Source organism: Vanacampus margaritifer, chromosome 9 (assembly GCF_051991255.1).
Source record: "Vanacampus margaritifer isolate UIUO_Vmar chromosome 9, RoL_Vmar_1.0, whole genome shotgun sequence".
Taxonomy (NCBI): Eukaryota; Metazoa; Chordata; class Actinopteri; order Syngnathiformes; family Syngnathidae; genus Vanacampus; species Vanacampus margaritifer.
This window is the reverse complement of record NC_135440.1, coordinates 20,839,930-20,857,627: the sequence shown is the minus strand read 5'-3', so window position 1 is coordinate 20,857,627 and position 17,698 is coordinate 20,839,930. Positions and strand designations below refer to the sequence as shown.

Genomic DNA, 17,698 nt, shown 5'->3' with positions numbered 1-17,698 from the left:
CTGCTTTGCTGCCTAAATGGGCTGCCAGAAAAACTGAAATAAACAGGAAAAGGTTGATTCTTCTATTTTGAACTAAAACTGAGATAATGTCCTGAACAAACAACTTCTCGATACAATTCGAAGTTGACGCAGGTAATTCAGGCCTAACTAGTTTGCTGCCTAAATAGGCTGCTGTCAAAACAGAGAAAAACAGATTCTGCACCAAAAATGCATTAGGCACTGTCCTGAACAAAAACAATGAAAAGTAATAACTAGCAGTGGGAAAGTAGAATTCATACCTTGCTAGTTTGCGGCACAGAAAATAGATAAATGGATAGTTTGTTAGTTTGCCACCTAAACAGGCTGCTGTCAAAATGGAAATGAACAGGAAGAGTTTGGTGCAACTTTTTTGAACTAGACAAGAGGTAATGTTCTAAACAAACAACCAATAAAGGCAACTAGTAAATGACATAGATCATTCGTTTTCAAACTAGCTTGCTGCCTAAACGGGCTGCTGTAGACTTAGCAATGGAACATGGAAAAGTGACAAGTGGCACAGCTAATTAAGGCCCATGTAGTTTTCTGCTAAAACACAGAATTTTGCCAGTTTGTTGCCTAAACGAGCTGCTGTCAAACAGAAATACACACAGTTACTATGCTACTTTTCTGACCAAATCACACTTAAAATAAACTAGCAGTGGGATGTGGTGAGTCCTATTTTGTGCGCTTGCTGCCTAAATGGGCTGCAACTGAAACAAAAAAAAAAACGAAGAATTTGGTGCTGTTATTTTGAACAAAATATTAAGTGCTGAAGAAACAACACTTAAAAGCAACCAGGAGAGGGAAACTGTAATTTGGACATCCTACTGCCTAAACAGGCAGCAAATAAACAGGAAGAGTTTAATACGACATCATTTGTACAATCCTAAAGTTGATTCATGGGTGGTCAGGCTGTCAGACAAATACGACTCTGGAGAACATTTTGGGGCATGAATGAGGTGTCGCTGCTTTTGTTGATATGCCTTTCACACGACTTGTCATTTTTCCACGCCGTGAAGCACTTTGGAGTGCTCCGGCACATTGGAGGCAATTTGCCTTCAGTCAAGTGGCTGAAAACCTCTCCAGCTGAACAACTTCCTGCGTTTAGTCAAGCGCCCCTAACCCTCCCAACCCCCCCGCACCCACCCAACCTCCCACCACCCGCCCCGGCTTCCAAACGTTGTAGCCGGCGTCAATGGCAACCTCCCAGTGGGCCGCCGCTCTACTGACGAGCTGCCTTTGTTCTGGGTTATAATCCGCAAGGCGGCTGGAAAATGCAGCGCGGAAAAGAGCAAACGGGATCGACTAATAAAGAACCATTTGTGCGGAATTTGTATGTACAATCTTTATCAGGATCGCTGAAGTATCTCACGTAACCTAAAGTGACCTCACTTTTCGTAACCTAGCCTAACATATGCAAGTTAACCAAAAATGACCCCCTGACAGCACCCAACGTAATGTAACATAACAAAATAACCTAATCAAACACAATGTAACAATCTATTGCAAAGTAATAAGATGTAACCAAATGTATGGAAATGCAATGTAAACTGACCTAAGTAATGTAACATAATCTAATGCAACGTCAGATGACTTAACCCTAGCCCGACCGTAATCTAAGTATTGTAACATAACAATGTACAAAATATTGTAATGTAATTTAAACTAATGTACCTTAGCCTAGCCATACATAACATACAACAAAATGTGACAATGCAATGTAAACTAATGTAATGTACCGTAAACTAATGTAACATCAGATAATTTAACCCTAATCCCCTATTCGCTAACCCTAACGTAATTTAAATTTTTTAACGTAATGTACAAAGTATTGTATAATAATAATTTAACCTAATGCAACCTAACCAAACTTCACAGAACATAACATAACCAAATGTAATGTAAACTAACCGAAGGTAATTTAACCTGACATATTAGAGCCTAATGTATTGTAACAAAAAAATGTAATGTAACAAAAAATGTAACGTAACTTACCTAGTGTAATGTAACCTCACATTGTCACGGTGGGGTTGAAGGACCCAAATGCAGGGAGGCAAGAGAACCACGGCAGGGAAGCATGTTATACTGAAAACAATTTATTTAACAAAAAAAAAACACTAACAGGTGTACTGGGTGAACAAAACCAACAAAGATCTGAAAAGACCAAAAAAATCAAAGTAACAACAAAACACCAGTGGTGACAGTGACAATGATCCAACAAAGACTGAACAAAACCAGGGAACTAAATACAAGCCTACTGACGAGACAACGAGAAACACCTGAACAAGACACAAGTGGCTGTGGGAGATGATTGGATGACACAAGGCAACAGGATGACGAGTACAGGTGTAAACAAAACCTTACAAGTCAGGCAGGACACCAATCATAACAAACATAATGTAACGTAAAGTAATCTCCCGTGATGTAACCTGACATAATGTAACCCAATATAATATACCTAAAAAGTAACGTAACTTTACTTAATGTAAGGTAACATAATGTAATATAACGTAACATGACGTAATGTAACGAAACGTAACCTAATGTAACAAATATGTAACAAATGTATGTAACCTAATGTCATGTAACATTGCATAACATGACATAATGTAACATTATGTCATGAAAATACCTAATATTTTAAGTAGCATAATACAGCTCAATAATGTAACTTAGTATAACCCAATGTAATTTATGCTAATTCCACATGTTGTAAAACACATCGTGAAAAACTAGGGGTGCGATTCTGGCTTTGGGTGCAAATAGTCCCTGATTCAAATCACAGCTAACTCCTAACATATGTTTATAAGAAAGCCACATTTATCGGAGCATGTGGATTAAAAAATTGAAACTCCAATGGTTCTATTTACATTCAATAAAAAAAAAAAATAGGCACAGATTGGATATATCCTCTCAATATGAACCAACACCTCCCATTGGTTCCCTGCAGGAGGCCCCGAGGGCTTCCATTAAGCCTTTATTATCATCTACAGCGCTGATTCAAAGGACAGTGGCCATCTTGTTTGTGAAGGGCCGCACGCAGAGAGCGGACACCTGACGTCCCATTCAAGGAACGTGGGAAATAACCACGCAGTCATCATCATCAGGCGCCACAGGTGGCGCTTTGTGTTTACTTACTGAAATAAACAGACTGGGCTTAAGTGTACATGATTCTGTTCCATATTTCCTTTTTATCCTTCCTCCATTACTTCATTACTTCCTTCTTTTCTACCTTTCAGATTTCCTTCATACTTACTCCTCCTTTCCTTATTTCATCCCTCTCTTCCTTCCAGCCTTCCCCCTTTCCTCCCACACTTTCTCCTTCCCTCCATCCCTTCCTTCCCTCCTTCCTTCCTTATTTATTTTCTTCCTTCCTTCCTTCTGTCCTCCTTTCCATCTTCCCATTCATTTATCCTCCTTTCCTTCCTTCCTTCCCTTCTTCCTTCCATCTATCCCCCATTCCTTCCTTCCATCTAACCTCCTTTCCACCCTTCCTTCCATCTATCCTCCTATCCTTCCTCCCTTCTTCCATCCATCCACCTTTTCTTCCTTCCTTCCTCCCATTCATCTATCCTCCTTTCCTTCCTTCCTTCCATCTATCCTCCTTTCCATCCTTCCTTCCATCTATCCTCCTTTTCTTCCTTCCTTCCGTTCATGTATCCTCCTTTCCTATCCTTCTTTCCTTCCTTCCTTCCATTCATGTATCCTCCTTTCTTTCCTTCCTTCCTTCCTCCCATTCATCTATCTTCCTTTCCTTCCTTCCTTCCATCTATCCTCCTTTCCATCCTTCCTTCCATCTATCCTCCTTTTCTTCCTTCCTTCCGTTCATGTATCCTCCTTTCCTTCCTTCCATTCATGTATCCTCCTTTCTTTCCTTCCTTCCTTCCATCTATCCTCCTTTCCTTCCTTCTTCCATCTATCCTCCTTTCCTTCCTTCTTTCCTTCTTTCTTTCTTTCCTTACTTCCATCTATCCTCCTTTCTATCTTTCCTTCCTTCTATTCATCTATTATCCGTTCCTTCCTTCCTTCCTTCCTTCCTTCCTTCTTTCCTTATCTCTTTCAAACATTCTGCCTTCCTCTCCACTTATTTTCTTTTCAACCTTCCACAATTTAAATTGTTAAATATATACCTCGCCTTAAATCTCCCTCTCCTGTACAAACTGTACTGTACTGTACTGTATTATACAATTAAAACCATTAACATTTTTTGTGCATGGGAAAGTAAGAGAGTCCATAGTTCTATTTTTACTCAAGATGGCTTTTGGAGACAATGTGTCAATAATTGTCATAATGGCTCTCACGCTCATTTCTGCCTGCATTTGAATGAGCAGCGTGAGGCTGAATGGACGTTTGAGTGGGAGCCGCCATTCAGGCAATATCGGACCACCTGTCCATCTGACCACCTGACCACCTGTCCTTCATGTCCTCCGGTCCTCTGTGTCCTGGGAAAAGAATGCAGGGCTTGTTCACACTCGTGCACTCTCACAGACCCACCCTGGGGGGACCCCTGCGGCCTACAAGGGGCCCTCCTCATATCAGTGCCACCCCAGAATTTATACCTCCTCATTTAAATATCGCTAAGTCACATGTAATGATGTGGGGACAGTACAAAATGAGGTGTGTGGACAAAAGTATTGGGACAGGAAGTGAAAAGACAAAAATGTTTGGGCAAAAGCGGAGGAAGTGCAAAGGGAAATTTGGGCTAAAGTATGTGGACACTTCCACAAAGTAAAAAGAAACAATCATGATGTTTAAACAAAAGTAGTGAGATAGCTACATGAAGAAAAAACTAAATTTGGGATCAAAGTATTTTGATGTCGAGTACTCTCAACAGAGGTGGCAAATCCAGGTCTAGAAAGTAAAAACCCTGCCACAGTTTGGCTTTAGCCTCAGGTGCTAGTTAGCTAGCTGCCTAGCACCATGGGAGCTAGCTAGCTAGTACCAGGGGCTAAAGCCAAACTGGCTTTTTTTTTTTTTTACTTTGTGGACCTAGATTTGCCACCTCTGACTCTCAAATGACACATTTGGACTACTGAAAAGTGAAGTAAATGTGTAAATAATAAAATTAAATAAAAATAAAGCTATTGAGACAGAGAGCTTGAGGTGGAAAGAAGCAACTATGGAATTTGGACAAAAGTATTTGGACATTCATTTTCTATACCATTTATCCACATGCAGTATTGGGAAAGGAAGAGATGTGTGTGACAACCACCCCATATACAGTAAAACAAAATGTAGCGCTTGGACAAATGTATTTGGACACCTAAACAATGTGAAATGTCGATAATTTAATGTGGACAAAAGTATTGGGACGCCTGCAGGAAGTGAAAAGAGAAGAAAATGTGAGGTTACACTAAAACCTTTGGAAGACGGATGAAGAAAATGTCGAGTCTGGACAAAAGTTTTGAGACAAGAAGTGATAAGGGGGGGGGGGGGGTGTAATGTGAGGTTTGGACTTTTGTATTGGGATGCATACTATGACTTACTGTACACGTTCTAAGGAAAACACCTTACGGATATTATTCCGAAAAATTATTTTTGGGGGTGGTGTTGATTATTTTGATCATGAACACCCCCTCCTTCCCATCACCTCCATCCCTGCCCCCAGCAGCACCAATAATCCCTCAATCGGGGCTCTGAGGACGCCGCATATATCTATAACGAGGACGCCCACTTTCACGAGCTTGTTTGATCCCCCCCAAAATGAAAGCGTTAATTAAGCGGGGAGACACAAAACCCATCTGGAATGTTTGCATTAACCCCTTCCACACTCATTAAGTCTTTAAGACTGAAAGGATTAATAGCGACGAACACTTTGATTGCATTGCTTTCCTCTTTAACTACATGTAACTTACATATACTCACATAGGTTTACAGTGAACTATATTGCGGTTCAATGTTTGCTATATTGCGGATTTTTTAAATATTTTTTTGTACAATCGTTTTCTATGGACAGTATACAAGCAGGTCCCAATTTAAAGTTGTACACCTTTGGTGTAGTACCACGTGGTGCCACAGCATGCCAGGCAGCACTGAGCTCTACGAGAAGACATGCAGTGTCATTAATCAGTAGCTTGAAGAAGAGACAGAGAAGGTCCCCAACTATAAACTCCGGTAAGTCATTCCTACTACTAGACTGACTAGAGCAAAGGGATTACATAATTAAAATTGTTGTATGCGATGTTTGTATGTGTTATTGCTCCATGTCTTTTGAAGCTTGTAACATCAATGCTAATTTCTTTTGGCCCTCTACGGCGTTAAATTGTATGCTAGCATTAGTCAAAAATTTACTTACCATAGTTCTATGCGCCCCCACTAGTCTAAACACGGCATTCTGGTTAATATTGTCTTTGTGGAAAATTAATGAAGCAGCAAAATCCACCCATTTTTATCTATCTCAGGGGGCGGCCATTTTGCTACTTGCTGTCGACTGAAAATGACATCACAGTTATTCAAGGCTCAGGTAATGACCAAACGAGGCTCAGCTTGCGAACGTCACATGGCCAAACTCATAAAATAGGTGAGAGAGGTAAAACTAGATATAAAACCAGCTTTTTATGTTGCCTTGCAGTAGCACAGATTTTCACCTATTGCTATAAATATCATATAAATATAACCTATAAATAAAGATAACTTAGCCCCACTCGATAACTGAGGTTCACTGTAGTTGCTTAAAGATGTGTGAAATTGAATGCAGCACCGCCATCACATGAAAAAGGTTTATTTTGAACCAAAAATAATACAATATTGTGCCTTTAAAAAAACATGCTAGAATACAAATGGGAATATTCAGAGAATTAAAAAAAAACTCTCAGGGCCAATCAAAAACGGTAATAATAATAAAAGGAAAATAATGTCAAAGAAAACCCCCAACCTATGTAATAATGCAAATATTTATATGAAAATTGTCATTTTTAAGGAAGTTGGCTGCTCTTTGGTGTGGGAAATCAACAGTAAGCATTTACGTTGCTGTGGCCCACTTTGCAGATTGACTCATGGCATCCTTCATCAAAGAGGCTCACTTCCCACGCAGGCCTGCAGCACAGCGCCATCTAGAGGTGGAAGTTTGCTGCTGTCCTTGTCTTTTTGGAAATGTCCCTTTGACAAGTGCATGGCACGCATGACTGTACATTTGGTGTGTGCGTGTATGTGTGTGTGTGTGTGTGCGTGTGCGCGCGCACGCATGCGTGTGTGTGTGTGTGTGTGTGTTTAGCCGTTGAGTTTCTCCGTCTCTGGAGATACAACAGTGGTCAGCTGGTCCTCGTGGCCCTCTTCGGCCCCGGGAACCTAAAAACACACGCAAAAAACAAACAAGTACAGTGGATGAAACACATAAATTATACAGTATGGTGTATGAATTTAAATATATCCATTACATGTAAAAATAATAATAATTATAATTATTATAATAACTATTATTATTATACTGTAATTAAAATAACTAGTATGATCTTCTATTTAAAATAAAACCCTAACCCTAACCGAAAATATTAAGTACTTAAAAATATTACTAAATTTAATTAATTTATTAATATGTTAACTAATGAATGCAACTGTAAAATTAAATTAGGGCAGCACGGTGGCTCGCGGTGGCTTGTGTCGAGATCAATTATACATTCAACACATAATAATGTTACACGATGCATTGTGGGTAACTAACATGATGTCATTTCATCTTCCAGTAACTGCCTTTAATCCACCGACTGTGGTACAGCGTCGCCACCTGCTGGCTAATTGATGACACTGCTGATAAGCGCCGGTTGCTACATTCTATACCGTGACCATAACTATATCTTACTATATCTACTAGTATAACAATTGAGCACACTAATAACTGTGTTTACTAGGACTATTTTTGTTTCCATCACTTAACCAATTGTTTTAACAAAGTATTTAATGTCCACTCACCTCCCAGTAGATGCTGTCCTCGTAGCAAAGGGTGTCAGGAGGAGCACCAAAAACGGGCAACTTCATGATGAACCCTAGCATGACAAGATGATGATACTATTATTATTATTATTGTTATTATTATACTACAACAACACAGATCAGTATAAGAAGCCCCAGCCCTGTCTTAAAACCCCAATTTGAAATCCCAAATCGAGCTCGAAACCCTAACGATGTGTTCAAATCCTAATTTGAAATTTCCTAACCATGACTTTAAGCCAACCCTATCTTGAAAGCCTAATTTTCAAATCTACAGTAAAATTTATTTCAACTTGCTTTTACTTAACTTAATTGCATTTACATACAAACCCTAATATTAAACCTTCTTTTTTTTTTAAACACATTTGAAAAGCCAACCATGGCTTAAACCCCTAATTAGAAAGTCTAACCTTGTCTTGAAACCCAAATTTGTAACCACTTGTAACGAGTGTAATGTCAACCAACCAACTAAGAGCCCCCCCAGCAGGGCCATGCCCAGGGTGACCGCCAAGGAGATGGCCTGCCGGACACCCTGGAAAGACGCGTCCACGTCGCCATTCGCCACATCCGGGAACACGTCAGTCATGCTGCCAGAAGCACACAAGTACACGAATTCCATCACGTGACCACCTGAACACGCTAACTCGTGTCCCGCCACATTTCGAGTTACCCTTCTCCATAAGTGTCGGACGACGCCACGGCAGCCGTGACCGCTCCCACGATGGCTCCCAGGATGCCCGGCATGCCGTGCAGATTGTGAACTCCGCACGTGTCCTGGATCTTCAGCTTCTCCTCCAGGATGGGCTGAAATCATTAACAAGCACACCTCAGCAATATTTACGTTGCACCGTGTAGCTCGGGCACGTTAGCACCATCTAGTGGACAGGATAAACACTGCTTGTAATGGAGTTGAATTGTGATTTGATTTCATGATTAACTTGAGATGCCGCAAAAAAAACATCAACAACCCTACTTTGAAACCCAAAGACAGCCTAAAAGCCCCAATTTGAACTTCTTCCTTTAAAACTAACCTTTATTTGGAACCCTACTTTGAAACCAATGAACATAAACTCCGCGGCCATTTCATTAGGTACACCATTTAATGTGAATCAATATGTGATGAATCAATATGAATGTCACTGTGTGCTGTTTCTAACATTTTGAACATCTTAGCTAAAAGTGCGGGTTCAAAATGTTGATGCATTTCAATTCCTACCGAGAGGAACTTGAAACCCAGCACGGAGATGATCCCGGCCAGGAAGCCGACGATCATGGAGCCAAATGGCGTCAGCATCATTTCTCCTGCCGTTCCCGCAGCCACGCCACCAGCCAAGGCCGCGTTTTGGATGTGGACCTACAACACGAGGGGGAAAAAAACAAAAGACGCTTAAACCATTTCTTGAAACCCTTACTTGATTCTATAACATTGAAGTGAAATCCTACATTGAAAGGCTCGCTTTGTATTGAATTTCTACTTTGAAGCACTAGAACTTGTTTGAAATCCAGACCAAGAAAGAAACCCTGATTTGAAACCCTATCTCTAAAATCCTAATGTAAAACCCTAAACCTGTCTTGGAACTCTAAATTGAAAACCTAATTTGAAACCACATTCCTGAGTTGAAACACAAATTTTAAACCCTAATCCTGTTATGAAATCTTCATTTGAATTTGAACCTGCCTTGAAGCCCCGTTGCGAAAATCCTCATTACATCCCTAACCCACACTCGAATCCCTAATATCAACCTTAACTCAGGTTTCAAACACTAATTTAAAACTCTAACTTAAATTCCAAACCATGGCCTTAAACCTTACTTTGAAACCCAAAAGCTATCTTGAAAACATCATTTTAAAACGTACAGCCAGTGAAGAGAAAACATTTTTGGGGCAGGATTCTCACTTTATTTTCAGCATTCAGAATTTAACTTTTAAATTAGAATAACAGTAGCATTAAGTCAGAATTCGGACTTTATTTTCAGAATTCTGACTTTAAAGTCAGCATTCTCACTTTTAAGTCAGAATTCTGAGGTTAAATTGACTTTAATCTCAGAATTCTGACTTTAAAGTGAGAATACTGACTTTAAAGTCAGAATTCTGATAATAAAGTCAGAATTCTGACTTTATAGTCATAATCCTGCCAACCTTTTTTTTTCTCTTCACTGGCCTCCGTAGAAAACCTAACTGAAAACCTTAATTTTTTTTAAAACCCTACAGGCATACTAGAAACCCTACCCCGGTCTTGAAACCATAACTTGAACCCACAACCATGCTTCAGTTCAAACCCACAAGTTATTCTCAAAGTGTATTACTACTAGTGGGGGTACACGAAAGAATCCCTTCCCAAGCACAGTTTAATTATTCTTAACCCGTGGAGAGTATTTTATTTTGAAATGGCTTGGTCAGAACCATCAAAACGCCCAAAACGGGTCACATGAACTTTTTAGTACTATTTTTCGATATTTATGCACAGTGTTAGTGTTCAAACTGTCTCTAATGTTACAGCAACCTGCTTTTTAACCGGTGGGGAGTATTTTATTTTGAAATGGCTTGGTCAGAACCATCAAAACGCCCAAAACGGGTCACATGAACTTTTTAGTACTATTTTTCGATATTTATGCGCAGTGTTAGTGTTCAAACTGTCTCTAATGTTGCAGCAACCTGCTTTTTAACCCGTGGGGAGTATTTTATTTTGAAATGGCTTGGTCAGAACCAACAAAAAGCCAAAAAATGGTCACAATAATGCCTAGGGGTTAATCAACATTTAGAACTTTTATGCCACTGATCATGATGCTGGTACTCATGTTTAGGTGTTACTCAACTCGACCACAGCATATTTCTGCCTTTCAGGTTGCGGAACAAACACACGAATGATCCCAACATCAGATTAGCTCCGCCCTAATGTCACCAGTCTACTATGTCACCTGCTTTATCCCAGCCCATCACTGAACGTTGATTCCTATCGGAGGCAGCGCGGCGCCCCGCGACTATCGTCTCCGCTTACAATCTGACGAGCGTACCGCCGACGTGTTTTCTCACCATATCCAGCTTTCCGTCGTGTGCGGTGAGGGCGGACATGCCGTAAGTGGCGAGCGTGCACGCGGCTAGCGAGTAATACGTGTTGAGGGCCGTGCGGTGCTGGTCGTCGCCGTGGGCCGTAACGGCCGAGTTGAAGCTGGGCCAGAACATCCACAGGTAGATGGTACCTGCGAGATAACAATCGCAAAGGGACAATGTAGTGAGGTGGGTTGCTGGTGAAGTGCTGCCTCCACAAGGGAAATACAATCAAATATTTATGAGTGCTCGTGGTTCAATTATTTTTGGAGTAAGTCTCAGAGTTTCGAAAGTTGCCCAAAAACAACACTTAATATAACTAGATTTGTTTCCAGTACAAGTATTAGTTAGTATGCTACTAACATGGATCCGAGTTAGCAAGATTAGCCAGATAAGCTAACAACGCTAGCAACACGCTTCTGGTGACTTTTGAATAAATAGAGAGTGCAACAATTTTGCTGTTGTTTAATGTCTTTGTCCTCTAGCTGTCACCATCATCTTTTCACTTAGCTAATTGTATGCTACGTTAACATTGTATCACAATTTTGAATGGCTCTTCCTTCTGTCAATTTGACATGATGCAAGATTAGCCAGACAAGCTAACAAGGCTAGCAACACGCTTCTGATGACTTTTGAATGAATAGAGAGCGAACAATTTTGCTGTTGTTTAATGTCTTTATCCTCTAGCTGTCACCATCATCGTTTCACTTTGCTAACTGTATGCTACGTTAACATTGTATGATTTTCCTTCTGTCAATTTGACATGATGTACTAATTAACTTTCATTAAAAAGTGTGGCAATAAAATCGCTTTACAAAAAGGTTTCCAAATTTTGGGAGAGTGTTACCAATCATGGCGAAGAGGTCCGAGTGGTACACCGAGCTGTTCCGATGTTTGCTCTTGTCCAGGGTGGGTCGGTAAAGGACTCGGGCCACAATGAGCCCAAAGTAGGCCCCGAAGGTGTGGATGGTCATGGAGCCACCTGCGTCCTTGGCCTGGGAAAATAAAACTTATTAGAGACTTTCTTTTCTTTTCATGAAGCAGCGTTCATCCTCAACTCTCATCTCGTTATGAAAAAACTTTTCTTTTTTTTTTTTTTTACCTGATAAGAACAATACAAAATATAAGGGAAAAAACACATTTTTGAAATTTGAAAAAAAAAAATGATAAGAATTCGTGACAGCACAGTTAGTAATGATAAAAAAGATCAACTGGAACCCTGATTTGTAACCCTACTTTCAAGCTCAACTCTGGGCCTTGAAACCTTAACTCTGTCTTGAAACCCTCATTTGAAACTGGAAGCCTGGCTTAGAACCTGAATTTGAAACATCCTCAATTTCTTAATAAATTGCTCTGAAAAGTGTTTTGAACATGTAAGCAAGTTTACTTGTTTAATATTTTCGCAGGCTATTTTTGACCACATTTTTTAAAATTTGTATAAATAGTTATGGATCGTAACCACATAGTACACAATGGGACCCCTAAAGAACTCACCCCCAGAACGGAGAGCAGGATGAACTCATTTACTGCAAACAGGATGACCTCAAACAGCGCCATCACCAGGAGCTGGATGGGACTGGTTTTACCCAGAACCGCCCCGAACGAGATCAACACGGAGCCCGTGCAGAAATCGGCGTTGATCATGCTGGAAAAGATGATCAGAAAAATCCAGTGGTCGAAAGTGGGCCAAGTACAAATACTTTGTAAAACACATGTAATGAGCTGCAGTCAGTTTTACCACAGTTTTTTTTTGTTTACATAAAAATTCGCATTGGTACAGCGTGAGTACTCTTAATATGCCTGATGGCGGATGCTGTCGTGTTGGATGCTTACCTCTCGACTCCGATGTGTATCTTTCCGCCGTGCATGCCGTGGAAGAATCCCTGCATGAGCGTGGCCCATTGAATTGCGAAGGCGGCTATCAGGAAGTTGAAGCCCACGCTGCTGAAACCGTAGCGCTGCAAGAAGGTCATCAGGAAGCCGAAGCCGACGAAGATCATCACGTGAACGTCCTGGAAGCCTGTGCAGAGGCATTTTGTGTGAAATGATGCTGGTCGGCGTTCCACAGGGCTCACTTCTTTGCCCACTAACTTTTTATTTTCCACTTCTTTATTTCTAATGATGACTGGCTATAAAACTCTTATACCCAAACTTGAAACCAAAATGTCAAATCCCAACTTTGAAACCCTAACATGAACTTTTACCGTGACTGAAGTTATAATTAATCATACAAAAATGGGGAAACATTTTCTATACTCTCACTGTGAAACAATAACAAGCTGTCCAATGGCCACCATCGCCATGGCAACAGTTAATTGGCACAGACACACTTGTGACTGGTGCCAGCATCCCCCTGTTGGCCTCGTGGCCCCAAATCCCACTGCAATATCCATGAAGAGACAACACAGAATAAAACTAAATTACTATGTTTATTGGCCACAAGAAAAAACAATGAGCCATCGTAAAATGACGGTTGACTTATTAACACGTTGACCTGCTCGCTTTTACACACACAAATTCACAAATGCTGAATCATAAAGATGCCTTTCAGTTCGCGTGACGGCGAGGGCTTCGTCTTATCTGCGATGATGCAATCACGCCGATCATGTGACCCGAGCGGGCGACATCTGACTGTTAGTAAAACGTAAAAGACCAGGAAGGCGCCGCTGTGTCAACATTCGATCTTATCTGCTGTGCGAGGACAGACTAGAAAGTCATAGATTACATATTACTAGTCAAAACACTGGCAGAAAAATGACATCCTGAAAAAGTGACAAAACATGACGAAAGAGTCCAATGGACTACATTTTTAAAAAAAAAATTTTTTATTATTATTCACACATTAAGCTACGCTCATTGAGAGATACTTGTATGGAACCTTCTTGAACGTCTTTGTCTAACTCTAAGTGCAGTCGCTTACCAAATAAATCTCTGTGGGAGCTTAAAATAAAATCCTTATTAAAAAAGCCTCAATAAAACCTAACCCGTATTACCCGTAAACGATAGGACCTCACTGTGTTACGTGCAATGAGCGGATTTCACTCTTAATGCGAATTAATCTGATGAAAAGTGGCACACAGCAAGACTCATTTCAGCCACCCACTGTTTTCAGGTACTTATCCATCACAATATATTTACTGTGGTACCTTGAAATATACGTTTAATTCCTTCTGTAGTGTGGCTTAATAACTCAAAACAAATTTATCTCAAATCAACTTTACCCATTAAAATGAATGGAAATGCTAATAATCCGTTCCAGCCACCCCCCCCCAAAAAAAATCCAAGAAAATAAATTGTAATAGTTTATCAATAATAAAATATCACTTAAGAAAACGTGTTCCATAAATTTACTATATATATATATATATATATATATAGTAATACCATAATTAAATAGAATGCAAAAAATTCAACAGTTTGTGCATCATGATTAAATGCATCAATTTAATGTATTGTTCTGCTCTCTCTGATGTACCCACCTTGGCCACCGGGGGCTCACCTACAGTTAATGGCAAAGTCACCACTACTCTGTGACTTCATAAACTGCAATAATATTAGTCATTTTTCATAGAAGATAAAGAATACATCTTATCGTGGATTCCGAGTTAACGGACCCACTATTTCACAGATTTTTTTTTTGTACAGTTAATAACTGCTTTTTTTTTCTAACCCTTGTTTGTATTTGATTTAACTCCACTGAGCACTATTTAGGGTTAGACCAAATTTGAAAATTTGAAAGAAGAAGAATGAAAACGAGGTAAGTAAAATTTCGAGGCTTAGCCAAGTTTTGTTGAAAATTATTGAACGTCATCTTCTTTAATCCTGCTTTTTGTGCCTACATAAAACGACAGCTATAGGATCCATTTATAGTGTACATCTTTAGGCATAAATATTAATGTATACTGTTAGTTTGTTAAAGAAAAAAAATCAGGATTTGTTTACTGCAAACATAGAGAGGGATATGTACACTGTTAGTACAATATTTTATCGCTCTTTTCTAAATATATCATGTGTTTAAATGTCTTTGTTTTATTTTTGCAAGTATGTTTTAAAGACATTTAAAAATGTAAGTGCCATAAACGATAAAAAAAAAAACGTTGTACCGTTTGTGTCATGTTAACTTGTAAGTTACGAGGTTGAAGGTTGAGCAACTTAAGCTAGCGAGTTAGCACGCGCGCAGATGAAGACCGGGATAAGATGAAAGTGTTTGTCTCTCGGCATTCTCGGCATTCTCGCCTGCAGGAAAGTCAGATAAGCGACAAGCACTCACTCGTCACTTTGACGGACACGTTTGAGTGTTTTCTAGTTGAAGTCGTGGACATGAGTGGGGTTGGCAGGATCATATTCGCTTACTGTTTTTACATCACATGAATCAAAAGGCCACGCCCCTTTAGAAGACAACAGGCCGGATCTGGCTGCACTTTTGACCCTTTCTTAACACAACAGTACGAAAATCATTCAATCACGTGTCTTATGCGTGATTTAAAGATCATTTTCACTTTTTGGATGGCAACATAGTGTCCAGTGTCAATGGGGATATGTTCTGAAACTATATTCTAAATTTACTTTTGACAGGAAAGGCTGGAAAATGTAACATTAGCATCAAAATGTCTCTTATGAAACACAAATCAGGAAGCATGAAGACAACAATGGATCATCTTGTATGTATTAAAAGAGTGCGGAAAAAAGGCTTTGATGATTAAATGGACTGGAAAACATCATTAGAGAGACCACAGAGCCGCTCACTTGGCATTTTACACAAAAGAATAACAACGCCACATGTGAATATGTTACTGATCAGAGCTCAGCGTTTTACAACACAGGTTTTTATTTATTTGATTATATTTTTTGCAGTATTGTCTTTTTAAATCCACAGAGCTCTTCTTATTGTTACCTTGGAACTACATTTGGACAACGAAGCAAAAGTCGAATGATCCTGCAGATGTAACTTTCACTCTTGTGTCTAGAGGTGTGGTGCATCATGGGTATTGTAGTTCCCCATGACCGGAGAGGGCTTGCTTCTATATGTCTTGAAAATATGTTGCATGGGTGAACTACCATTTATTGTGAGGGATTCGTACCACGGTTCCAGATTTAAATCACGGTTCCATTTTTTAAAAAGGCATCTAATCCATTCCAGCTCCAAAAAAGAAATAAGAAAATATGTAATGTGTTTTTAAATAATAATAATACCACTCTATATATTGTGCTATATAAAAGCATACATTAATTACATAAATAAATAAAATGTCAAGAATTAAACCCTTTGTGCTATATTTTTTTACTTCATCAATGCATATTGTGCTGCTCCTTTTGGTGTGCATGCCGTGGCCACCTGGAGGCAGTATAACGCAAACAAACAGAAATACAGTACATGGGCTGCAGTATTATTAGTCGTTCTTCACAGAGGATTAAGAATATCTTCCTGTGAGTATTGTTTATATAATCCGTCTACATGCCTTGCTCTAGTTTGTGTTTAAATAGCCGTGGTCTGCATCATTGCTACTCATGAGCTCTTCTGTTTGTTTTTTTTCTTCTCACCGTTTATTAACATTAAGCTAAGCGGACTTTAGCCAAAGTCATGGGGTTGTTTTAAATACACTCAATGTGTTGGGTTTAGTTTGAGAGTAATTTTGGGAGTGGCAAAAACAGATTGAAGCCTTCTTTTTGAAAACGTGTTCAACTATCTGCTCAACCGTTGCTAGTTGTAAAGTCATTTAATGCAAAAATCTGCCAATAATGAAATACGGTATAATAAGGATACACTGGATGACTTTTGACAGGTCCATCGAAAGAATTTTTGGCGCAGTGGCCTAATTTTGGAGAAGAAGAAGAAAAAGTTTGGTGACTCACTGGGGTAGCGGTAGTAGAAGTCGTTGTCGTAATCTGAGTGGTTGTGTTTGTGCCATTCCTTGGCGTCCACCTCGTGGTCGTACTGGACCAGCACGCCGAAGAGGATGATGAGGATGATCTGCAGGATGAAGCAGACGATGGGCAGCTTCAGCCGCATGTTGGTGGACGCGTTGGTCATTTTTGCTGTGTCCCTCCTGGATTAAAGGAGCCGCTGGAGAAATGTGGACCCCCCGGGTGTCACGCGAACACAAAGTGTGGCTGCAGCCAGAACCGGCAGACTGAAATGTGTGTGCGTGTGTGTGTGTGTGTGTTTGTGTGCATGTGTGAGGGTGGAAAGAAATAGATGAGTGAGCTTTTCTGTCATTTGAGTTTTGAACTCTACACACCTCCTCAGACACGAGGGCGGGATCACCTGTAGCTCCGCCTATGAGAAGTTTCCAGGTAAAGTTCAACTTGGAAGCTTCTTCAGTCGGATCCATAAATTGCTTTCATCACTTAAGTTACATTAGACATGCTTTTTGCTTATTGATTGTTTTTTATGTGGATTTTTGGTGGTTTTTAAGAGTCTTGAAAAGTCTTCAATTTGATTTAAGTACAACGGAGATTCTCACTGTTGTTTATTTTTTCCTTCATTTTTTAAAATATTTTTGGTGTTTTTGTGGCGGAGGGTCAGTTTATTTTTCGTCCCAATTTAATGTCCTATTTAACAATATTTTTGAAGAATTTGGAGGTGTTTATTTTTTTTTTATTGCGCATCAATTACAGTGGTACCTCGGAGTTTGAACATAATTCGTTCCTGCAAAGTGTTCAAAGTCCGAATTGTTCAACCTCCGAAACATTTTTTCCCATAGGA

The 17,698-nt window shown here is 39.8% G+C and overlaps 1 protein-coding gene across 1 annotated transcript; it reads right to left on the bottom strand.

The window, feature by feature from the left end:
* Positions 1 to 6,723: 6,723 nt before the first annotated feature.
* On the bottom strand, positions 6,724 to 17,187 carry rhbg (Rh family B glycoprotein). The gene is made up of 10 exons (XM_077575405.1): positions 16,846 to 17,187; positions 12,826 to 13,012; positions 12,487 to 12,637; positions 11,840 to 11,987; positions 10,978 to 11,144; positions 9,161 to 9,298; positions 8,615 to 8,748; positions 8,410 to 8,531; positions 7,927 to 8,000; positions 6,724 to 7,305 (listed from the first exon to the last, which is right to left on the bottom strand). Exons 1-10 carry the CDS (start codon positions 17,021 to 17,023, stop codon positions 7,228 to 7,230), a joined length of 1,377 nt encoding a protein of 458 aa, XP_077431531.1. The 5' UTR covers positions 17,024 to 17,187; the 3' UTR covers positions 6,724 to 7,227.
* Between the last annotated feature and the right edge of the window lie 511 nt (positions 17,188 to 17,698).

Excerpts from the sequence above, each read along its gene's own strand:
- rhbg (XM_077575405.1), bottom strand. The coding sequence starts at position 17,023 with ATGACCAACGCGTCCACCAACATGCGGCTGAAGCTGCCCATCGTCTGC. Across the intron at positions 8,749-9,160 it reads TGGGTTTCAAGTTCCTCTCG|CCCATCCTGGAGGAGAAGCT; the intron begins GTAGGAATTGAA and ends TAATGATTTCAG. Across the intron at positions 8,001-8,409 it reads GCTGGGGGGGCTCTTAGTTG|GGTTCATCATGAAGTTGCCC; the intron begins GTTGGTTGACAT and ends TTGTCATGCTAG.